The sequence below is a fragment of the Petromyzon marinus genome, chromosome 74, assembly GCF_048934315.1.
Source record: "Petromyzon marinus isolate PM22_M1 ecotype Great Lakes invasive population chromosome 74, UKy_Petmar_22M1.pri1.0, whole genome shotgun sequence".
Lineage (NCBI taxonomy): Eukaryota > Metazoa > Chordata > Hyperoartia > Petromyzontiformes > Petromyzontidae > Petromyzon > Petromyzon marinus.
In genome coordinates this window covers 12136881-12162783 of record NC_133740.1, presented here as the reverse complement: position 1 = coordinate 12162783, position 25903 = coordinate 12136881, and the positions used below count along the sequence as shown (strand labels likewise).

The 25903-nt window shown below is 55.2% G+C and overlaps 1 protein-coding gene and 1 long non-coding RNA gene across 2 annotated transcripts in view; both read left to right on the top strand.

Annotated features, from left to right (window-relative positions):
- Window positions 1–20540, top strand: part of FUT7 (fucosyltransferase 7) — a 29326-nt gene extending 8786 nt beyond the window's left edge. Inside the window, exons 2-6 of the mRNA XM_076056199.1 lie at window positions 1728–2048; window positions 5584–5734; window positions 8106–8213; window positions 18819–18953; window positions 19913–20540. Of these exons, the coding sequence (XP_075912314.1) occupies window positions 1728–2048; window positions 5584–5734; window positions 8106–8213; window positions 18819–18953; window positions 19913–20540 (1343 nt within the window). The remainder of the gene's footprint in view (window positions 1–1727; window positions 2049–5583; window positions 5735–8105; window positions 8214–18818; window positions 18954–19912) is intronic.
- Window positions 20541–22500: 1960 nt separating this feature from the next.
- On the top strand, window positions 22501–25458 carry LOC142907095 (uncharacterized). The gene is made up of 2 exons (XR_012930798.1): window positions 22501–23103; window positions 24725–25458. It is a non-coding gene; the product is annotated as an uncharacterized LOC142907095 (long non-coding RNA).
- The last annotated feature ends 445 nt before the right edge of the window (window positions 25459–25903 follow it).

Here is a 25903-nt window from a genome sequence, read left to right as displayed (position 1 = left end):
ACTCACTCATTCACTCACCGACTCCACCCACCCGTCAACCCACCGACTCACGTGTACATCCGCTGACCTATTCACTCACTCATTCACTCACTCATTCACTCACTCACTCACTCAACCACTCACTCATTCACTCATTCATTCACCCACCCACCCATTCACGCATCCACTCACCTACTAACCGACCCACTCACCCACCTGCTCACCGACCCACCCAACCACTCACCCATCTCGTCACTCACCCACCCACTCACCCCCCTACTCACACACAAGCGTGCGTCTCTCTCTCTCTCTGGCCCTCTGCTTCTCTGCACTTTGCAGATTTGGTTGCGCCGTGCCCTCGATGCGCCGCATGAGGCTGTGGCTGTGCGCTGTGGCCTGGTTCTCCTGTGGAGTCATCGTCATCCTCTTCGGCATCGTCTTCCCTCCCCACACCACCACCAGCAGCAGCAGCAAGTCACAACCAGGCCACATCGTCACACCAGATTCTCACCACCACCACACCACCATACCACCACCACACCACTAGCAGCACCACACCACCACCGCACCACCACCACCAGCACCACCACCACACCACCAGCACCACCACACCACCAGCACCACCACCGCACCACCAGCACCACCACTGCACCACCAGCACCACCATCACACCACCAGTAGCACCACCACCACCACACCAGCATCACCACCACACCACCACCAGCACCACCACACCACCACCACTAGCAGCACCACCACACCACCACCACACCACCACCAGCACCACCACCACACCAGCACCACCACCGCACCACCACCACACCACTAGCAGCACCAGATGCTCGGGGAGGGCTGCATCCATTCAATATTTTGTTTAGCCAGGCGACAGGACTCGAGAGAGACCAGGATTGAGGGGAGGGGGCATCAGTGTGCGAGTTGTGATGCGAATGTTGCTGCTGCTGTGTTGTCTAGCCTAGGGGCACCCCCAGTGGCAGCTGTCCCTGTGCATCAGTCTGCTGTGTGGTCTCGCCTAGGGGCATCCCCAGTGGCAGCTGTCTCTGTGCATCAGTGTGCTGTGTGGTCTCGTCTAGGGGCACCCCTAGTGGCAGCTGTCCCTGTACATCAGTCTGCTGTGTGGTCTAGCCTAGGGGCACCCCCAGTGGCAGCTGTCCCTGTGCATCAGTCTGCTGTGTGGTCTCGCCTAGGGGCACTCCCAGTGGCAGCTGTCCCTGTGCATCAGTATGCTGTGTGGTCTCGCCTAGGGGCACCCCCAGTGGCAGCTGTCCCTGTGCATCAGTATGCTGTGTGGTCTCGCCTAGGGGCACTCCCAGTGGCAGCTGTGCATCAGTCTGCTGTGTGGTCTAGCCTAGGGGCACCCCCAGTGGCAGCTGTCCCTGTGCATCAGTCTGCTGTGTGGTCTCGCCTAGGGGCACCCCCAGTGGCAGCTGTCCCTGTGCATCAGTCTGCCAGGAGCTTGCGAATGGCATCACAGGATTTCCCGTGTAGCCCGTAACAGACTGTTGGGGCGAGCGCTGTTAACGAGCAGCAGCTATGAAGGCTGCCGGCAATGTGAGCACACGAGGGGGGTGGGTGGCCAGCACCACGCCCGGCCGCCTTTGTCTCCCCCAGTGACGATGTTTACTGCGCACCGTACCGGGTTACTCATTTGAGGCTGAGTCGACCCAGGGGAGGAGATCCAGGGACCGGGTGAGATAATCGTCACCGGTGGTGTTGGCGGTGGCCCTGAGCGGGAGTCGAACTCGGACAGACAGACTCGCTCGCTCCATCTCCCCGTGTCCCGCCAACCCTGGCTCCCTCGCAACGCCAACCCTGCCGCCTTGCAGGCGCCGTTCACAACGGCCGACGTGATGCGAGGCTATCGCGGTCAACGTCACACGGCCCACGTGACCACCAGCACGTGGGCAGCAGCGGCAGCTACCGTAGCAGCAGCAGCAGCAGCAACAACAACAACTACAACAGCAGCAGCAACAACAACAACTACAGCAGCAACAACAGCAGCAGCAGCAGAAACTTCACTGTGTTGGCGTGGAGGTGGCCATTTACAAAGGGTGAGATTGGTTCCAGTGTCGGCGCTCTCCCCTAACGTCACGAGGTGTTGGCACGGCGCCGATTGGACACACAACACGAACGCGAATGTGTTGGAGGGGACGCCCATTTGTGCTGTGACGCAGGCGCACATTGGGCGTAGGAGTAACGCGATTCGGGGCCAACGGAGCTACGTCGCAGCGCCAGGCGGAATAAGCGGCGGTCGTAACGGCTGCCTGGGCTTAGCATCGTCATCGCCGTCATCGTCGTCATCGCCGTCATCGTCGTCGTCATCGTCGTCACCGTCGTCGTCATCGTCGTCGTCATCGTCGTCACCGTCATCGTCACCGTCGTCATTGTCGTCATCGTCGTCGTCGTCATCGTCGTCGTCATCGCCGTCATCGTCGTCGTCATCGTCGTCGTCATCGTCGTCACCGTCGTCGTCATCGTCACCGTCGTCATTGTCGTCACCGTCGTCATCGTCATCGCCGTCATCGTCGTCGTCATCGTCGTCGTCATCGTCGTCATCGTCGTCACCGTCGTCGTCATCGTCACCGTCGTCATTGTCGTCATCGTCGTCATCGTCGTCGTCGTCGTCACCGTCGTCATCGTCGTCACCGTCGTCATCGTCGTCACCGTCGTCATCGTCGTCGTCGTCACCGTCGTCATCGTCGTCACCGTCATCGTCGTCATCGCCGTCGTCATTGTCATCGTCGTCGTCATCGTTATCGCCGTCACCGTCGTCATCGTCACCGTCGTCATTGTCATCATCACCGTCATCGTCGTCATCGCCATCATCGTCGTCATCGTCATCGTCACCGTCGTCATTGTCATCGTCATCGTCGTCACCATCGTCATCGCCGTCACCGTCGTCATCGTCGTCGTCATCGTCACCGTCGTCATTGTCATCGTCACCGTCATCGTCGTCATCGCCGTCATCGTCGTCATCGTCATTGTCACCGTCGTCATTGTCATCGTCGTCACCGTCGTCATCGTCATCGATGTCATCGGCGTCATCGTTGTCGTCGTCATCGTCACTGTCATCATTGTCATCGTCACCGTCGTCATCGTCGTCGTCATCGTCATCATCATCATCGTCATCATCGTCATCACCGTCGCACGAGGCTTTGTGACGCTGCTGGGTGATGCTTCTAGACGCTACCCAGCACCACCACCACCACCACGCGTCTCTCAGTCTCTGCGTCACGACTTCTCACGGCGTCACCGCGGCCTCTGCGTCACCCCCCCCCCCCCCCCCCACGTCATAGAGCAGCGGCGCTCCACCGTCACTGCGGCCTCGCAACCCCATTGGTTCTCAATCTCCCCGTGTCCCTCGCCTTGTGTCTCTCTCCCTATCTCTCCCCCCGTGTTTCTCTCCCCGTGTCTCTCCCCGTGTGTCCCTCCCCGTGTGTCTCTCCGTGTCTCTCTCTCCGTGTGTCTCTCCCCGTGTCTCTCTCCCCGTGTCTCTCCCGTGTCTCTCTCCCCGTGTCTCTCCCCGTGTCTCTCCCCGTGTGTCCCTCCCCGTGTGTCTCTCCGTGTCTCTCTCTCCGTGTGTCTCTCCCCGTGTCTCTCTCCCCGTGTCTCTCCCGTGTCTCTCTCCCCGTGTCTCTCCCCGTGTCTCTCCCCGTGTCTCTCCCCGTGTCTCTCTCCCAGTGTGTCTCTCCCCGTGTGTCTCTCCCCCTATCTCTCCCCGTGTCTCTCTCCCCGTGTCTCTCTCCCCGTGTCTCTCTCCCCGTATCCCTCCCCGTGTCTCTCTCCCCGTGTGTCTCTCCCCGTGTCTCTCCCCGTGTCTCTCTCCCCGTGTCTCTCCCCCCGTGTCTCTCCCGCCGTATCTCTCCCCTGCGTCTCCGTGTGTCTCTCCCCCGCGTCTCTCTCCGTGTCTCTCCCCGTGTCTCTCTCCCCGTGTCTCTCTCCCCGTGTCTCTCCCCGTGTCCCTCCCCGTGTCTCTCTCCCCGTGTCTCTCCCCTTGTCCCTCCCCGTGTCCCTCCCCGTGTGTCTCTCCCCGTGTCTCTCTCCCCGTGTCTCTCCCCGTGTCTCTCTCCCCGTGTCTCTCTCCCCCTGTCTCTCCCCGTGTCTCTCTCCCCGTGTCTCTCTCCCCGTGTCCCTCGCCTTGTGTCTCTCTCCCTATCTCTCCCCCCGTGTTTCTCTCCCCGTGTCTCTCCCCGTGTGTCCCTCCCCGTGTGTCTCTCCGTGTCTCTCTCTCCGTGTGTCTCTCCCCGTGTCTCTCTCCCCGTGTCTCTCCCGTGTCTCTCTCCCCGTGTCTCTCCCCGTGTCTCTCCCCGTGTCTCTCTCCCAGTGTGTCTCTCCCCGTGTGTCTCTCCCCCTATCTCTCCCCCTGTCTCTCTCCCCGTGTCTCTCTCCCCGTGTCTCTCTCCCCGTATCCCTCCCCGTGTCTCTCTCCCCGTGTGTCTCTCCCCGTGTCTCTCTCCCCGTGTCTCTCCCCCCGTGTCTCTCCCGCCGTATCTCTCCCCTGCGTCTCCGTGTGTCTCTCCCCCGCGTCTCTCTCCGTGTCTCTCCCCGTGTCTCTCTCCCCGTGTCTCTCCCCGTGTCCCTCCCCGTGTCTCTCTCCCCGTGTCTCTCCCCTTGTCCCTCCCCGTGTCCCTCCCCGTGTGTCTCTCCCCGTGTCTCTCTCCCCGTGTCTCTCCCCGTGTCTCTCTCCCCGTGTCTCTCTCCCCGTGTGTCTCTCCCCCTGTCTCTCCCCGTGTCTCTCTCCCCGTGTCTCTCTCCCCGTGTCCCTCCCCGTGTCTCTCTCCCCGTGTGTCTCTCCCCGTGTCTCTCCCCGTGTCTCTCTCCCCGTGTCTCTCCCCGTGTGTCTCTCCCCGTGTGTCTCTCCCCGTGTGTCTCTCCCCGTGTCTCTTTCCGTGTGTCTCTCCCCGTGTCTCTCTCCCCGTGTCTCTCTCCCCGTGTCTCTCTCCCCGTGTGTCTCTCCCCGTGTGTCTATCCCCGTGTGTCTATCCCCGTCTCTCACTCCCCGTCTGTCTCTCCCCGTGTCTCTCTCCCCGTGTCTCTCCCCGTGTCCCTCTCCCCGCGTGTCTCTCCCCGTGTCTCTCTCCCCGTGTCTCTCTCCCCATGTCTCTCTCCCCGCGTGTCTCTCCCCGTGTGTCTCTCCCCATGTCTCTCCCCGCGTGTCTCTCCCCGTGTGTCTCTCCCCGTGTCTCTCTCCCCGCGTGTCTCTCCCCGTGTCTCTCTCCCCACGTGTCTCTCTCCGTGTCTCTCTCCCCGTGTCTCTCCCCGTGTCTCTCCTCGTGTCTCTCCCCGTGTCTCTCTCCCCGTGTCTCTCCCCGTGTCTCTCTCCCCGTGTGTCTCTCCCCGTGTCTCTCTCCCCGTGTCTCTCTCCGTGTCTCTCTCCCCGTGTCTCTCCCCGTGTCTCTCCCCGTGTCTCTCTCCCCCTGTCTCTCCCCGTGTCTCTCTCCCCGTGTCTCTCTCCATGTCTCTCTCCCCGTGTCTCTCCCCGTGTCTCTCTCCGTGTCTCTCTCCGTGTCTCTCTCCCCGTGTCTCTCCCCGTGTCTCTCTCCATGTGTCTCCCCGCGTGTCTCCCCCCCGCGTGTCGTCTGCCAGGAGCGAGTCCTCTGCGGGGTGATGAGTGCCTGCGTCTCGGCGTGTCCCCCGGCTGTCACCTGTCCCAGGACGCGCGTCTCCTCTCCTCGGCTGACGCGGTGGTGTTCCTGCACAGACACGTGCGTCGTGACCTGGCCAACCTCCCACACCGGTACGTCTCTCTCTCACACACACATACACAGGTACACACACACAGGTACACACACAGGTACACACACACAGGTACACACACACAGACACGTGCGTCGTGACCTGGCCAACCTCCCACACCGGTACGTCTCTCCCACACACACAGACACACACACACAGGTACACACACACAGGTACACACACACAGGTACACACACACACAGGTACACACACAGGTACACAAGCACAGGTACACACACAGGTACACACACAGACACACACACACAGGTACACACACACACACAGACACGTGCGTCGTGACCTGGCCAACCTCCCACACCGGTACGTCTCTCTCACACAGACACAGACACACACAGGTACACACACACACAGGTACACACACACAGGTACACACACACACAGAGTACACACACAGGTACACACACAGGTACACACACAGGTACACACACAGACACACACACACAGGTACACACACACACACAGACACGTGCGTCGTGACCTGGCCAACCTCCCACACCGGTACGTCTCTCCCACACACACAGACACACACACACAGGTACACACACACAGGTACACACACACAGGTACACACACACACACAGGTACACACACAGGTACACAAGCACAGGTACACACACAGGTACACACACAGACACACACACACAGGTACACACACACACACAGACACGTGCATCGTGACCTGGCCAACCTCCCACACCGGTACGTCTCTCTCACACAGACACACACACACACAGACACACACACGCACAGGTACACACACACAGGTACACACACACAGTACACACACACACAGGGGTACACACACACACGGGTACACACACACAGGTACACACACAGGTACACACACACACAGGTACACACACAGGTACACACACACACACACACAGGTACATGCACACAGGTACACACACACACAGATACACACACACACAGACACACACACACAGACAGGTACACACACACAGGTACACACACAGACACGTGCGTCGTGACCTGGCCAACCTCCCACACCGGTACGTCTCTCACACACACACACACACAGACACACAGGTACACACACACACAGGGGTACACACACACACGGGTACACACACACAGGTACACACACAGACACACACACAGGTACACACACAGACACGTGCGTCGTGACCTGGCCAACCTCCCACACCGGTACGTCTCTCTCACACAGACACACACACACAGACACACACAGGTACACACACACACACAGGTACACACATACACAGTACACACACAGACACACACACAGGTACACACACACAGGTACACACACACAGGTACACACACACACAGGTACACACACACACAGGTACACACACACAGGTACACACACACAGAGTACACACACAGGTACACACACAGACACACACACGGGTATACACACATACACGTGCGTCGTGATCTGGCCAACCTCCCACACCGGTACTTCTCTCTCACACACACACAGTACACACACATACACACACAGACACACACACAGGTGCACACACACAGGTACACACACAGGTACACACACACAGGTACACACACACACACAGTACACACACAGACACAACACACACACAGACACAACATTCGCCACTAAGTGGCGGTGACGTCACCACGACGCTTGTGCCAGGCCATGTGCACCTTGAGGCCACGTGAAGTGTTGAACGCCCGCTGGCAGGAGGTCACGGGGCAGACCCAGGTGCCACGGGTCGACTGACTGAGATGACTGAGATGACTGGCTGATGCACCACCTGTGCCCCCTACTGTGCCAACCTGCTATGCTTTAGCCACCCGGCGCTCCGCTCGTTGTTGTGAGCGTCGCTCCTCCGCCCTCCGTTGTTGTTGGAGGGCGACTGCCTCCAACTGCCCAGTAGCGTCCTTCACGAGCCTCCTCCACAGAGGCCGATCTTGACACCGCTGGTACCAGTCATCGACAAGTCCACTCAGCTCCACGTCCTCCTGTACCAGAACACTCCATCTCTTCTCTAGCCCGTGTCGCGCCCGTTTAGCCCCCTCAATCCGGCCGAACAAAAGCTGTTTCGCCATGCGGTGGCTGGGCATGCAGGCTACATGACCCAGCCAACGCAGCCTTGCCTGCCGGAGGAGCTCACCGATGGGACTTAGTCCACATCGTTCAAGGATTTGTGAGCTCCTCACACAATCCAGTCTGGTTAAACCCAGGATGGATCGTAGGCTGGCCAGCCTACATGTTTCTAACCGGCGAAGATGTTCCATTGGGGGGGTCCACGTTTCGCAAGCGTAGAGAAGGGAGGGAATGACCGTGACCGAGAAGGTGATGTTGATGTTGACGGTGATGTTGTTGGTGATGTTGATGGGGACAGGAAACGGCCTACGGGCCAGATCTGGGTGTGGGGCTGCATGGAGCCCCCTCCCTACGCTCACCTGCCCAGAGGTCTTCATACGGTCTTCAACTGGACACTTACCTACAGGTGCACACACACACACACATCTACACACACACAGCTACACACACACACACATCTACACACACACAGCTACACACACACAGCTACACACAACAACAACCGCCATTCGCCACTAAGTGGCGGTGACGTCACCACGACGCTTGTGCCAGGCTATGTGCACCCTGAGGCCACACACACACAGCTACACACACACACAGCTACACACACACAGGTACACACACACAGCTACACACACACACACAGCTACGCACACACACAGCTACACACACACAGCTACACACACACAGGTACACACACACACAGCTACACACACACACAGCTACTCACACACAGGTACACACACACACAGCTACACGCACACACACAGCTAGACACACACAGCTACACACACACACAGCTACACACACACACAGCTACACACAAAGATCCCCCATATAGCCTTAACAGACTGTAGGGGCAAGTGCTATGAAGGCCGGAACAGATGGAGATTAGTCCACACACGTGGGAGAAGGGAGTGAGATGGAACAGACGGAGATTAGTCCACCCACATGGTAGAAGGGAGTGAGATGGAACAGATGGAGATTAATCCACCCACGTGGTAGAAGGGAGTTAGATGGAACAGATGGAGATTAGTCCATGCACGGTGTAGAAGTGAGTGAGATGGAACAGATGGAGATTAGTCCACCCACGTGGTAGAAGTGAGTGAGATGGAACAGATGGAGATTAGTCCACCCACGTGGTAGAAGTGAGTGAGATGGAACAGATGGAGATTAGTCCATGCACGGTGTAGAAGTGAGTGAGATGTAACAGATGGAGATTAGTCCACACACGTGGTAGAAGTGAGTGAGATGGAACAGATGGAGATTAGTCCACCCACGTGGTAGAAGTGAGTGAGATGGAACAGATGGAGATTAGTGCACACACGTGGTAGAAGGGAGTGACAAGGAACAGATGGAGATTAGTCCACACACGGGTAGAAGGGAGTGAGATGGAACAGATGGAGATTAGTCCACACACGTTGTAGAAGGGAGTGAGATGGAACAGATGGAGATTAGTCCACACACGGTGTAGAAGTGAGTGAGATGGAACAGATGGAGATTAGTCCACCCACGTGGTAGAAGTGAGTGAGATGGAACAGATGGAGATTAGTGCACACACGTGGTAGAAGGGAGTGAGATGGAACAGATGGAGATTAGTCCACCCACGTGGTAGAAGGGAGTGAGATGGAACAGATGGAGATTAGTCCACACACGTGGTAGAAGTGAGTGAGATGGAACAGATGGAGATTAGTGCACACACGTGGTAGAAGGGAGTGAGATGGAACAGATGGAGATTAGTCCACACACGTGGTAGAAGGGAGTGAGATGGAACAGATGGAGATTAGTCCACACACGTGGTAGAAGGGAGTGAGATGGAACAGATGGAGATTAGTCCACCGACGTAGTAGAAGGGAGTGAGATGGAACAGATGGAGATTAGTCCACACACGTGGTAGAAGGGAGTGAGATGGAACAGATGGAGATTAGTCCACACACGTGGTAGAAGGGAGTGAGATGGAACATATGGAGATTAGTCCACACACGGTGTAGAAGGGAGTGAGATGGAACAAATGGAGATTAGTCCACCAACGTGGTAGAAGGGAGTGAGATGGAACAGATGGAGATTAGTCCACACACGGTGTAGAAGGGAGTGAGATGGAACAGATGGAGATTAGTCCACACACTGGTAGAAGTGGAGTGAGATGGAACAGATGGAGATTAGTCCACACACGTGGTAGAAGGGAGTGAGATGGAACAGTTGGAGATTAGTCCACACACGGTGTAGAAGGGAGTGAGATGGAACAGATGGAGATTATTCCACACATGTGCTAGAAGGGAGTGAGATGGAACAGATGGAGATTAGTCCACACACGGTGTAGAAGTGAGTGAGAAGGAACAGATTGAGATTAGTCCACACATGTAGTAGAAGGGAGTGAGATGGAACAGATGGAGATTAGTCCATCAACGTGGTAGAAGGGAGTGAGATGGAACAGATGGAGATTAGTCCACACACGGTGTAGAAGGGAGTGTGAAGGAATAGATGGAGATTAGTCCACACACGGGTAGAAGCGAGTGAGATGGAACAGATGGAGATTAGTCCACACACGTGGTAGAAGGGAGTGAGATGGAACAGATGGAGATTAGTCCACACACGTGGTAGAAGGGAGTGAGATGGAACAGATGGAGATTAGTCCACACACGTAGTAGAAGCGAGTGAGATGGAACAGATGGAGATTAGTCCACACACGTGGTAGAAGGGAGTGAGATGGAACAGATGGAGATTAGTCCACACACGTGGTACAAGGGAGTGAGATGGAACAGATGGAGATTAGTCCACACACGTGGTAGAAGGGAGTGAGATGGAACAGATGGAGATTAGTCCACACACGGTGTAGAAGGGAGTGAGATGGAACAGATGGAGATTAGTCCACACACGTGGTACAAGGGAGTGAGATGGAACAGATGGAGATTAGTCCACACACGTTTTAGAAGGGAGTGAGATGGAACAGATGGAGATTAGTCCACCCACGTGGTACAAGGGAGTGAGATGGAACAGATGGAGATTAGTCCACACACGTGCTAGAAGGGAGTGAGATGGAACAGATGGAGATTAGTCCACACACGTGGTAGAAGGGAGTGAGATGGAACAGATGGAGATTAGTCCACATACGGTGTAGAAGGGAGTGAGATGGAACAGATGGAGATTCGTCCACCCACGTGGTAGAAGGGAGTGAGATGGAACAGATGGAGATTAGTCCACACACGTGCTAGAAGGGAGTGAGATGGAACAGATGCAGATTAGTCCACACACGTGCTAGAAGGGAGTGACATGGAACAGATGGAGATTAGTCCACACACGTAGTAGAAGGGAGTGAGATGGAACAAATGGAGATTAGTCCACACACGGTGTAGAAGGGAGTGAGGTGGAACAGATGGAGATTAGTCCACACACGTGGTAGAAGGGAGTGAGATGGAACAGATGGAGATTAGTCCACACACGTGGTAGAAGGGAGTGAGATGGAACAGATGGAGATTAGTCCACACACGTGGTAGAAGGGAGTGAGATGGAACAGATGGAGATTAGTCCACACACGTGGTAGAAGGGAGTGAGATGGAACAGATGGAGATTAGTGCACACACGTGGTAGAAGGGAGTGAGATGGAACAGATGGAGATTAGTCCACACACGTGGTAGAAGGGAGTGAAATGGAACAGATGGAGATTAGTCCACACACGTGCTAGAAGGGAGTGAGATGGAACAGATGGAGATTAGTCCACACACGTGCTAGAAGAGAGTGAGATGGAACAGATGCAGATTAGTCCACACACGTGCTAGAAGGGAGTGACATGGAACAGATGGAGATTAGTCCACACACGTAGTAGAAGGGAGTGAGATGGAACAGATGGAGATTAGTCCACACACGGTGTAGAAGGGAGTGAGGTGGAACAGATGGAGGTTAGTCCACACACGTGGTAGAAGGGAGTGAGATGGAACAGATGGAGATTAGTCCACACACGTGGTAGAAGGGAGTGAGATGGAACAGATGGAGATTAGTCCACACACGTGGTAGAAGGGAGTGAGATGGAACAGATGGAGATTAGTCCACACACGTGGTAGAAGGGAGTGAGATGGAACAGATGGAGATTAGTGCACACACGTGGTAGAAGGGAGTGAGATGGAACAGATGGAGATTAGTCCACACACGTGGTAGAAGGGAGTGAAATGGAACAGATGGAGATTAGTCCACACACGTGGTAGAAGGGAGTGAGATGTAACAGATGGAGATTAGTCCACCCACGTGGTACAAGGGAGTGAGATGTAACAGATGGAGATTAGTCCACACACGTAGTAGAAGGGAGTGAGATGGAACAGATGGAGATTAGGCCACCCACGTGGTAGAAGGGAGTGAGATGGAACAGATGGAGATTAGTCCACACACGTGGTAGAAGGGAGTGAGATGGAACAGATGGAGATTAGTCCACCCACGTGGTACAAGGGAGTGAGATGGAACAGATGGAGATTAGTCCACACCGTGTAGAAGGGAGTGAGATGGAACAGATGGAGATGAGTCCACACACGTGGTAGAAGGGAGTAAGATGGAACCGATGGAGATTAGGCCACACACGTGGTAGAAGGGAGTGAGATGGAACAGATGGAGATTAGTCCACACATGTAGTAGAAGGGAGTGAGATGGAACAGATGGAGATTAGGCCACCCACGTGGTAGAAGGGAGTGAGATGGAACAGATGGAGATTAGTCCACACACGGTGTAGAAGGGAGTGAGATGGAACAGATGGAGATTAGTCCACACACGGTGTAGAAGTGAGTGAGAAGGAACAGATGGAGATTAGTCCACACACGTGGTAGAAGGGAGTGAGATGGAACAGATGGAGATTAGTCCACCCACGGTGTAGAAGAGAGTGAGATGGAACAGATGGAGATTAGTCCACCCACGTGGTAGAAGGGAGTGAGATGGAACAGATGGAGATTAGTCCACCGACGTAGTAGAAGGGAGTGAGATGGAACAGATGGAGATTAGTCCACACACGTGGTAGAAGGGAGTGAGATGGAACAGATGGAGATTAGTCCACACACGTGGTAGAAGGGAGTGAGATGGAACAGATGGAGATTAGTCCACACACGTGGTAGAAGGGAGTGAGAAGGAACAGATGGAGATTAGTCCACACACGTGGTAGAAGGGAGTGAGATAGAACAGATGGAGATTAATCCACATACGGTGTAGAAGGGAGTGAGATGGAACAGATGGAGGTTAGTCCACACACGTGGTAGAAGGGAGTGAGATGGAACAGATGGAGATTAGTCCACACACGGTGTAGAAGGGAGTGAGATGGAACAGATGGAGATTAGTCCACACACGTGGTAGAAGGGAGTGAGATGGAACAGCTGGAGATTAGTCCACACACGTGGTAGAAGGGAGTGAGATGGAACAGATGGAGATTAGTCCACACATTGTGTAGAAGGGAGTGAGATGGAACAGATGGAGATTAGTCCACACACGGTGTAAAAGGGAGTGAGATGGAACAGATGGAGCTTAGTCCACCCACGTGGTAGAAGGGAGTGAGATGGAACAGATGGAGATTAGTCCACACATTGTGTAGAAGGGAGTGAGATGGAACAGATGGAGATTAGTCCACACACGGTGTAGAAGGGAGTGAGATGGAACAGATGGAGATTAGTCCACACACGGTGTAGAAGGGAGTGAGATGGAACAGATGGAGATTAGTCCACACACGTGGTAGAAGTGAGTGAGATGGAACAGATGGAGATTAGTCCACACACGTGGTAGAAGGGAGTGAGATGGAACAGATGGAGATTAGTCCACACACGTGGTAGAAGGGAGTGAGATGGAACAGATGGAGATTAGTCCACACACGTGGTAGAAGGGAGTGAGATGGAGCAGATGGAGGTTAGTCCACACACGGTGTAGAAGGGAGTGAGATGGAACAGATGGAGATTAGTCCACACACGTGGTAGAAGGGAGTGAGATGGAACAGATGGAGATTAGTCCACACACGTGGTAGAAGGGACTGAGATGGAACAGATGGAGATTAGTCCACACACGTGGTAGAAGGGAGTGAGATGGAAGAGATGGAGATTAGTCCACACACGTGGTAGAAGGAAGTGAGATGGAACAGATGGAGATTAGTCCACACACGGTGTAGAAGGGAGTGAGATGGAACAGATGGAGATTAGTCCACACACGTGGTAGAAGGGAGTGAGATGGAACAGATGGAGATTAGTCCACACACGTGGTAGAAGGGAGTGAGATGGAACAGATGGAGATTAGTCCACACACGGTGTAGAAGGGAGTGAGATGGAACAGATGGAGATTAGTCCACACACGATGTAGAAGGGAGTGAGATGGAACAGATGGAGATTAGTCCACACACGGTGTAGAAGGGAGTGAGATGGAACAGATGGAGATTAGTCCACACACGGTGTAGAAGGGAGTGAGATGGAACAGATGGAGATTAGTCCACACACGGTGTAGAAGGGAGTGAGATGGAACAGATGGAGATTAGTCCACACACGGTGTAGAAGGGAGTGAGATGGAACAGATGGAGATTAGTCCACACACGGTGTAGAAGGGAGTGAGATGGAACAGATGGAGATTAGTCCACACACGGTGTAGAAGGTGAGTGAGATGGAACAGATGGAGATTAGTCCACACACGTGGTAGAAGGGAGTGAGATGGAACAGATGGAGATTAGTCCACACACGTGGTACAAAGGACTGAGATGGAACAGATGGAGATTAGTCCACACACGTGGTAGAAGGGAGTGAGATGGAACAGATGGAGATTAGTCCACACACGGTGTAGAAGGGAGTGAGATGGAACAGATGGAGATTAGTCCACACACGTGGTACAAGGGAGTGAGATGGAACAGATGGAGATTAGTCCACACACGTGGTAGAAGGGAGTGAGATGGAACAGATGGAGATTAGTCCACCCACGTGGTACAAGGGAGTGAGATGGAACAGATGGAGATTAGTCCACACACGTGCTAGAAGGGAGTGAGATGGAACAGATGGAGATTAGTCCACACACGTGGTAGAAGGGAGTGAGATGGAACAGATGGAGATTAGTCCACATACGGTGTAGAAGGGAGTGAGATGGAACAGATGGAGATTCGTCCACCCACGTGGTAGAAGGGAGTGAGATGGAACAGATGGAGATTAGTCCACACACGTGCTAGAAGGGAGTGAGATGGAACAGATGCAGATTAGTCCACACACGTGCTAGAAGGGAGTGACATGGAACAGATGGAGATTAGTCCACACACGTAGTAGAAGGGAGTGAGATGGAACAGATGGAGATTAGTCCACACACGGTGTAGAAGGGAGTGAGGTGGAACAGATGGAGATTAGTCCACACACGTGGTAGAAGGGAGTAAGATGGAACAGATGGAGATTAGTCCACACACGTGGTAGAAGGGAGTGAGATGGAACAGATGGAGATTAGTCCACACACGTGGTAGAAGGGAGTGAGATGGAACAGATGGAGATTAGTCCACACACGTGGTAGAAGGGAGTGAGATGGAACAGATGGAGATTAGTGCACACACGTGGTAGAAGGGAGTGAGATGGAACAGATGGAGATTAGTCCACACACGTGGTAGAAGGGAGTGAAATGGAACAGATGGAGATTAGTCCACACACGTGCTAGAAGGGAGTGAGATGGAACAGATGGAGATTAGTCCACACACGTGCTAGAAGGGAGTGAGATGGAACAGATGCAGATTAGTCCACACACGTGCTAGAAGGGAGTGACATGGAACAGATGGAGATTAGTCCACACACGTAGTAGAAGGGAGTGAGATGGAACAGATGGAGATTAGTCCACACACGGTGTAGAAGGGAGTGAGGTGGAACAGATGGAGGTTAGTCCACACACGTGGTAGAAGGGAGTGAGATGGAACAGATGGAGATTAGTCCACACACGTGGTAGAAGGGAGTGAGATGGAACAGATGGAGATTAGTCCACACACGTGGTAGAAGGGAGTGAGATGGAACAGATGGAGATTAGTCCACACACGTGGTAGAAGGGAGTGAGATGGAACAGATGGAGATTAGTGCACACACGTGGTAGAAGGGAGTGAGATGGAACAGATGGAGATTAGTCCACACACGTGGTAGAAGGGAGTGAAATGGAACAGATGGAGATTAGTCCACACACGTGGTAGAAGGGAGTGAGATGTAACAGATGGAGATTAGTCCACCCACGTGGTACAAGGGAGTGAGATGTAACAGATGGAGATTAGTCCACACACGTAGTAGAAGGGAGTGAGATGGAACAGATGGAGATTAGGCCACCCACGTGGTAGAAGGGAGTGAGATGGAACAGATGGAGATTAGTCCACACACGTGGTAGAAGGGAGTGAGATGGAACAGATGGAGATTAGTCCACCCACGTGGTACAAGGGAGTGAGATGGAACAGATGGAGATTAGTCCACACCGTGTAGAAGGGAGTGAGATGGAACAGATGGAGATGAGTCCACACACGTGGTAGAAGGGAGTGAGATGGAACCGATGGAGATTAGGCCACACACGTGGTAGAAGGGAGTGAGATGGAACAGATGGAGATTAGTCCACACATGTAGTAGAAGGGAGTGAGATGGAACAGATGGAGATTAGGCCACCCACGTGGTAGAAGGGAGTGAGATGGAACAGATGGAGATTAGTCCACACACGGTGTAGAAGGGAGTGAGATGGAACAGATGGAGATTAGTCCACACACGGTGTAGAAGTGAGTGAGAAGGAACAGATGGAGATTAGTCCACACACGTGGTAGAAGGGAGTGAGATGGAACAGATGGAGATTAGTCCACCCACGGTGTAGAAGAGAGTGAGATGGAACAGATGGAGATTAGTCCACCCACGTGGTAGAAGGGAGTGAGATGGAACAGATGGAGATTAGTCCACCGACGTAGTAGAAGGGAGTGAGATGGAACAGATGGAGATTAGTCCACACACGTGGTAGAAGGGAGTGAGATGGAACAGATGGAGATTAGTCCACACACGTGGTAGAAGGGAGTGAGATGGAACAGATGGAGATTAGTCCACACACGTGGTAGAAGGGAGTGAGAAGGAACAGATGGAGATTAGTCCACACACGTGGTAGAAGGGAGTGAGATAGAACAGATGGAGATTAGTCCACATACGGTGTAGAAGGGAGTGAGATGGAACAGATGGAGGTTAGTCCACACACGTGGTAGAAGGGAGTGAGATGGAACAGATGGAGATTAGTCCACACACGGTGTAGAAGGGAGTGAGATGGAACAGATGGAGATTAGTCCACACACGTGGTAGAAGGGAGTGAGATGGAACAGCTGGAGATTAGTCCACACACGTGGTAGAAGGGAGTGAGATGGAACAGATGGAGATTAGTCCACACATTGTGTAGAAGGGAGTGAGATGGAACAGATGGAGATTAGTCCACACACGGTGTAAAAGGGAGTGAGATGGAACAGATGGAGCTTAGTCCACCCACGTGGTAGAAGGGAGTGAGATGGAACAGATGGAGATTAGTCCACACATTGTGTAGAAGGGAGTGAGATGGAACAGATGGAGATTAGTCCACACACGGTGTAGAAGGGAGTGAGATGGAACAGATGGAGATTAGTCCACACACGGTGTAGAAGGGAGTGAGATGGAACAGATGGAGATTAGTCCACACACGTGGTAGAAGTGAGTGAGATGGAACAGATGGAGATTAGTCCACACACGTGGTAGAAGGGAGTGAGATGGAACAGATGGAGATTAGTCCACACACGTGGTAGAAGGGAGTGAGATGGAACAGATGGAGATTAGTCCACACACGTGGTAGAAGGGAGTGAGATGGAGCAGATGGAGGTTAGTCCACACACGGTGTAGAAGGGAGTGAGATGGAACAGATGGAGATTAGTCCACACACGTGGTAGAAGGGAGTGAGATGGAACAGATGGAGATTAGTCCACACACGTGGTAGAAGGGACTGAGATGGAACAGATGGAGATTAGTCCACACACGTGGTAGAAGGGAGTGAGATGGAACAGATGGAGATTAGTCCACACACGTGGTAGAAGGGAGTGAGATGGAACAGATGGAGATTAGTCCACACACGTGGTAGAAGGGAGTGAGATGGAACAGATGGAGATTAGTCCACACACGTGGTAGAAGGGAGTGAGATGGAGCAGATGGAGGTTAGTCCACACACGGTGTAGAAGGGAGTGAGATGGAACAGATGGAGATTAGTCCACACACGTGGTAGAAGGGAGTGAGATGGAACAGATGGAGATTAGTCCACACACGTGGTAGAAGGGACTGAGATGGAACAGATGGAGATTAGTCCACACACGTGGTAGAAGGGAGTGAGATGGAAGAGATGGAGATTAGTCCACACACGTGGTAGAAGGAAGTGAGATGGAACAGATGGAGATTAGTCCACACACGGTGTAGAAGGGAGTGAGATGGAACAGATGGAGATTAGTCCACACACGTGGTAGAAGGGAGTGAGATGGAACAGATGGAGATTAGTCCACCCACGTGGTAGAAGGGAGTGAGATGGAACAGATGGAGATTAGTCCACACACGTGGTAGAAGGGAGTGAGATGGAACAGATGGAGATTAGTCCACACACGGTGTAGAAGGGAGTGAGATGGAACAGATGGAGATTAGTCCACACACGATGTAGAAGGGAGTGAGATGGAACAGATGGAGATTAGTCCACACACGGTGTAGAAGGGAGTGAGATGGAACAGATGGAGATTAGTCCACACACGGTGTAGAAGGGAGTGAGATGGAACAGATGGAGATTAGTCCACACACGGTGTAGAAGGGAGTGAGATGGAACAGATGGAGATTAATCCACACACGTGGTAGAAGGGAGTGAGATGGAACAGATGGAGATTAGTCCACACACGGTGTAGAAGGGAGTGAGATGGAACAGATGGAGATTAATCCACACACGTGGTAGAAGGGAGTGAGATGGAACAGATGGAGATTAGTCCGCACACGTGGTAGAAGGGAGTGAGATGGAACAGATGGAGATTAGTCCACACACTTTGCAGGCCGGATTCGGATGTCCCAACCCCCTACGGGTGGCTCGAGCCCCGGGGGGAGGGGCAGGAGGGGGAGGAGCCTCCGTGTGGCTCCGCCCTCGAGTCGGCAGGAGCCGCCAACTGCAGCGCCTACGCCTGCTCCGGGTGGGTGGACCGCACCCAACACCAACATCAACACCACCACCATCAACATCAACACCATCACCAACAACAACATCAACACCACCACCATCAACATCAACACCACCACCACCAACATCAACACCACCACCACCAACATCAACACCACCACCATCAACATCAACACCACCACCATCAACATCAACACCACCACCACCAACACCACTACCACTACCACCATCAACATCAATACCACCAACAACATCAACACCACCACCACCAACATCAACACCATCACCAACACCACCACTAACATCAATATCAACCCCACCACCAACTCCACCACCTCCACCACCACTAACTCCACCACCTCCACCACCATCAACCCCACCACCAACTCCACCACATCCACCACCAACATCAACCCCACCACCACCTCCACCACTACCACCACCAACATCAACCCCACCACCATCTCTACCACCTCCACCACCAACATCAACCCCACCACCAACTCCACCACCACCAACATCAATCCCACCACCAACTCCACCACCTCCACCACCACCACCTCCACCACCTCCACCACCACCAAGTCCACCACCTCCACCACCAACATCAACCCCACCACCACCTCCACTACCACCAACTCCACCACCTCCACCACCACCACCTCCACTACCTCCACCACCTCCACCACCTCAACCTCCACCACTACCACCACCAACCCCACCACCACTACCACCACCACCACCACTGCCACCACCACCACCACCACCTCCACCACCTCAACCTCCACCACCTCCACCACCTCAACCTCCACCACTACCACCGCCACCACCACCACTGCCACCACCAACTCCACCGCCACCACCGACCCCACCACCAACTCCACCACTACCACCTCCTCCACCACCACCACCACTGCCACCACCAACTCCACCGCCACCACCGACCCCACCTTCTTCTCCCGCTCCCCCCAGTAAGAGCGAGCTGGTGGCCTGGGTCGTGTCCCACCGGGGCGCCGCCTCCGGCCGCGACGGCTACCATCGCGAGCTGGCACGGCACCTTCGCGTGGCCGTGTACGGCCGCGGCACGGCACGCACGGCCCTGCCGCCGGCCCCGGCACGCACGGCCCCGGCGCCGGCCCTGCCACCGGCACGCACGGCCCCGGCACGCACGGCCGTGCCCCCGGGCGATCCGCGGGCGGTCCTCTCGCGCTACCTCTTCTACCTGGCCTTCGAGAACTCCCGCTCGCGCCACTACGTCAGCGAGAAGCTGTGGGCCAACGCCCTCGGCTCGGCCGCCGTCCCCGTCGCGCTGGGCCCCCCTCGGGCCGACTACGAGCGGGCGCTGCCGCCCGGCGCCTTCCTGCACGTGGACGACTTCGCGTCGCCCCTCGAGCTGGCGCTGCGCCTGCGGGCGCTGGCGGCCGACGGGGCGGCGTACGGGCGCATGCACGCCTGGCGGCGGCGCTACCGGGCGCGGAGCGCTCGCGGCTGGGACGAGCGGCTGTGCGCCGTCTGCCGGAGGCTCCGGCGGGGCGGGGGAGCGGCGGAGGGGGCGGCGCCGAGGGGGGACCTGGCCGAGTGGTTCGCGGGGGGGGGTTGAAGGGGGTCTTCGGTGGGGGGTTCTCGCTGGGGTCTTCGGTGGGGTCTCGCTGGGGTCCCCGGTGGGGTCCCCGGTGGGGTCTCGCTGGGGTCCCCGGTGGGGTCCCCGCTGGGGTCTCGGTGGGGTCTCGCTAGGGTCTCGCTGGGGTCCCCAGTGGGGTCTCGGTGGGGTCCCCGTGGGGTCTTCGGTGGGGTCTCGCTGGGGTCCCCAGTGGGGTCCCCGGTGGGGTCCCCGCTGGGGTCTCGGTGGGGTCCCCGTGGGGTCTTCGGTGGGGTCTCGCTGGGGTCCCCAGTGGGGTCCCCGGTGGGGTCTCGGTGGGGTCCCCGGTGGGGTCCCCGTGGGGTCTCGCTGGGGTCCCCGGTGGGGTCCCCGTGGGGTCCCCGTGGGGTCTTCGGTGGGGTCTCGCTGGGGTCCCCAGTGGGGTCCCCGGTGGGGTCTCGCTGGGGTCTCGCTGGGGTCCCCGGTGGGGTCTCGCTGGGGTCTCGCTGGGGTCCCCAGTGGGGTCCCCGGTGGGGTCTCGCTGGGGTCTCACTGGGGTCCCCGGTGGGGTCTCGCTGGGGTCTCGCTGGGGTCCCCGGTGGGGTCCCCAGTGGGGTCCCCGGTGGGGTCTTCGGTGGGGTCTCGCTGGGGTCTCGCTGGGGTCCCCGGTGGGGTCCCCGTGGCGTCTCGCTGGGGTCCCCGTGGGGTCCCCCCCGGTGGGGTCCCCCCCTGTGCCGCGTTCGTTCCGGCGCCGGGGCTGAGGGCTCGCCCCTTGCCGCTTGAAATCAGGCGGCAAGGGGAGTCGGTAGGTGTGGAGGTTGCTTCAGAAGTAAGTGAGCGCTTAAACGCGACTGTCGTTTTTAGTGGAAACAAGAGACGGGGACCATAAGACGGTGTGGCGTGACGACAAGTAGCTTCAGAAAGTCAAAGAGTCTCCCGCGCGTTCACCGCCGCTGTGAACGCGTGGCCTGGAAGCTTCTCCCGGTGGCCTCCACAAGCCTAAGAGGCGGAACATTTCTCGCGACGTCGTTGCTGCAAATTCTCAGAAGTGTTCACAACTTTTTTTGTTGTTTTGAAGCACCCTGCGTTGAAGTCTTCCGTGGAGCCCGATCTCGTCAAGACGGCCGTCCCTCCTTCCTTGGGTCGGTTACCCCCCCACCACCACCACCACCTGGTTGTCCGGTTTCTGATTTTCATGCGCTACGCATTGGGAATCCTAGGGTGGAATGCACAATTATACATTTTAATTATTATTATTATTCATCAGCTCGCCTGGTATGCAGGAGGTTGTGGGTTCGATCCCGACCCTGACGATGCCTGCTGCTGTATATTTGGAGTCTGCGTCTCTCTCATCATCATCATCACGGTGGCTATGAGATGTTAACTACCTCGCCTCGTAGGCAGGAGATCATGGGTTAGATCCCGACCCTGACGCCTGCTGCTGTATATTTGGAGTCTGCGTGTCTCTCTCTCTCATCATCATCACGGTGGCTAGGAGATGTTGACTACCTCGCCTGGTGTGCAGGAGGTCGTGGGTTCGATCCCGACCCTGACGATGCCTGCTGCTGCTGCTGTGTATTTGGAGTCTGCTGTGTATTTGGAGTCTGCGGCTCTCTGCCTGTGGTCGCGTGGATTTTTCCCTCTGGGTCCACCAATTTCCCCCCTCCACATTTAGCACCACACGTTTAAAGTATTTGGCAGCGATACATTTACCACGTAAGCCACTTCTTCGTCAAGGTTCCATCCGTGCTAACCAGGTCGCTTCTGTAGCCGAGTGGGGCTTTAGTTGGTACGATAAAAAAATAGTTTATAGTTTCATTGCTGCGGTCTAGCAGAGGGGCATCCCCAGTGGCATCAGTCTGCCAGTAGTGGGGGGTGATGGTTGTGTGTGTGATCTCACGTGCACAGTCTGCCAGTAGGGTGGGGTGATGGTTGTGTGTGTGATCTCACGTGCACACAGTCTGCCAGTAGGGTGGGGGTGATGGTTGTGTGTGTGATCTTACGTGCACACATTCTGCCAGTAGGGTGGGGGGTGATGGTTGTGTGTGATCTCACGTGCACACAGTCTGTCAGTAGGGTGTGTGAGGGTTGTGTGTGTGATCTCACGTGCACACAGTCTGTCAGTAGGGTGGGGTGATGGTTGTGTGTGTGATCTCACGTGCACACAGTCTGCCAGTAGGGTGGGGTGATGGTTGTGTGTGTGATCTCACGTGCACACAGTCTGCCAGTAGAGTGGGGTGATGGTTGTGTGTGATCTCACGTGCACACAGTCTGTCAGTAGGGTGGGTGATGGTTGTGTGTGATCTCACGTGCACACAGTCTGTCAGTAGGGTGGGTGATGGTTGTGTGTGATCTCACGTGCACACAGTCTGCCAATAGGGTGGGGTGATGGTTGTGTGTGTGATCTCACGTGCACACAGTCTGGCAGTAGGGTGTGTGAGGGTTGTGTGTGTGATCTCACGTGCACAGTCTGCCAGTAAGGTGGGGGGGGGTGATGGTTGTGTGTGATCTCACGTGCACACAGTCTGCCAGTAGTGTGGGTGATGGTTGTGTGTGATCTCACGTGCACACAGTCTGCCAGTAGGTGGGGGGTGATGGTTGTGTGTGTGATCTCACGTGCACACAGTCTGCCAGTAGGGTGGTGTGTGATGGTTGTGTGTGTGATCTCACGTGCACACAGTCTGTCAGTAGGGTGGTGTGTGATGGTTGTGTGTGTGATCTCACGTGCACACAGTCTGGCAGTAGGGTGTGTGAGGGTTGTGTGTGTGATCTCACGTGCACAGTCTGCCAGTAAGGTGGGGGGGGTGATGGTTGTGTGTGATCTCACTTGCACACAGTCTGCCAGTAGGGTGGGGGGTGATGGTTGTGTGTGATCTCACGTGCACACAGTCTGCCAGTAGGGTGGGGGGTGATGGTTGTGTGTGATCTCACGTGCACACAGTCTGCCAGTAGGGTGGTGTGTGATGGTTGTGTGTGTGATCTCACGTGCACACAGTCTGCCAGTAGGGTGGTGTGTGATGGTTGTGTGTGATCTCACGTGCACACAGTCTGTCAGTAGGGTGGTGTGTGATGGTTGTGTGTGTGATCTCACGTGCACACAGTCTGTCAGTAGGGTGGTGTGTGATGGTTATGTGTGTGTGATCTCACGTGCACACAGTCTGTCAGTAGGGTGGGTGATGGTTGTGTGTGATCTCACGTGCACACAGTCTGTCAGTAGTGTGGGTGATGGTTGTGTGTGTGTGTGTGTGATCTCACGTGCACAGTCTGCCAGTAAGGTGGGGGGTGATGGTTGTGTGTGTGATCTCACGTGCACACAGTCTGGCAGTAGGGTGTGTGAGGGTTGTGTGTGTGATCTCACGTGCACAGTCTGCCAGTAAGGTGGGGGGGGGTGATGGTTGTGTGTGATCTCACTTGCACACAGTCTGCCAGTAGGGTGGGGGGTGATGGTTGTGTGTGATCTCACGTGCACACAGTCTGCCAGTAGGGTGGGGGGTGATGGTTGTGTGTGATCTCACGTGCACACAGTCTGTCAGTAGGGTGGTGTGTGATGGTTGTGTGTGTGATCTCACGTGCACACAGTCTGTCAGTAGGGTGGTGTGTGATGGTTATGTGTGTGTGATCTCACGTGCACACAGTCTGTCAGTAGGGTGGGTGATGGTTGTGTGTGATCTCACGTGCACACAGTCTGTCAGTAGTGTGGGTGATGGTTGTGTGTGTGTGTGTGATCTCACGTGCACAGTCTGCCAGTAAGGTGGGGGGTGATGGTTGTGTGTGTGATCTCACGTGCACAGTCTGCCAGTAGAGTGGGGTGATGGTTGTGTGTGTGATCTCACGTGCACAGTCTGCCAGTAGGGTGTGGGTGATGGTTGTGTGTGTGATCTCACGTGCACACAGTCTGTCAGTAGGGGGGGTGATGGTTGTGTGTGATCTCACGTGCACACAGTCTGTCAGTAGGGGGGGTGATGGTTGTGTGTGATCTCACGTGCACACAGTCTGTCAGTAGTGTGATGGTTGTGTGTGATCTCACGTGCACACAGTCTGTCAGTAGGGTGGTGTGTGATGGTTGTGTGTGTGATCTCACGTGCACACAGTCTGCCAGTAGGGTGTGTGATGGTTGTGTGTGTGATCTCACGTGCACACAGTCTGCCAGTAGGGTGGTGTGTGATGGTTGTGTGTGATCTCACGTGCACACAGTCTGCCAGTAGGATGGTGTGTGATGGTTGTGTGTGATCTCACGTGCACACAGTCTATCAGTAGGGTGGTGTGTGATGGTTTTGTGTGATCTCACGTGCACACAGTCTATCAGTAGGGTGGTGTGTGATGGTTGTGTGTGATCTCACGTGCACACAGTCTGTCAGTAGGATGGTGTTTGATGGTTGTGTGATCTCACGTGCACAGTCTGCCAGTAGTGTGGGTGATGGTTGTGTGTGATCTCACGTGCACACAGTCTGCCAGTAGTGTGTGTGATGGTTGTGTGTGTGATCTCACGTGCACACAGTCTGCCAGTAGTGTGGGGTGATGGTTGTGTGTGTGATCTCACGTGCGCACAGTCTGTCAGTAGGGTGGTGTGTGATGGTTGTGTGTGATCTCATGTGCACACAGTCTGCCAGTAGGGTGGTGTGTGATGGTTGTGTGTGATCTCACGTGCACGCAGTCTGTCAGTAGTGTGGGTGATGGTTGTGCGTGTGATCTTACGTGCACACAGTCTGTCAGTAGGGTGGTGTGTGATGGTTGTGTGTGATCTCACGTGCACACAGTCTATCAGTAGGGTGGTGTGTGATGGTTGTGTGTGATCTTACGTGCACACAGTCTGCCGTGGGGACGTCCCCACCACTTAGTGGCGAATGGAAGTTGTTGCCATCCAAACTGAGCCACTAATTGGTGATTTAAAAAAAATGTTTTTGTTTAAACACGCAAGCAAGAGCTTTCGCGACCGATATTAACCTTCGTTGTGACTTTTTATCCTTCCCCCGCGCCTCCGATGAGCACGGTTTCGCTGCGAGCCGTGTGAAAGAAGTTCAACGACACACGGTCCCCCCCCCCACCCACGCCCCGTAGAGCCTCAGAATGTTGGGCCAAGTGGTGTTAGCGAGTAGCAGCAGCAGCTGTGAAGGCTGCCGGCACTGTGGCACACGGGGGCCGTGGGTGGCCAGCGCCACGCCCGTCCGCCTTTCGTCTTCCCCCAGTGGAGATGTTTACAAACGCATTTGGGAGGCCGAGTCGACCCAGGGGAGACCCAGGACCGGGTTCAGATAATCGTGGTGGCCGCGAGCGGGAATCGAACCTCGCGTCGCCAGGTCTGTGGTGCAGCAGAGCGCTAACCGCTGCACCACCACTCCCAGTACACGCGGCGAATATTTTTTAAATGACAAATTTCCACCCTT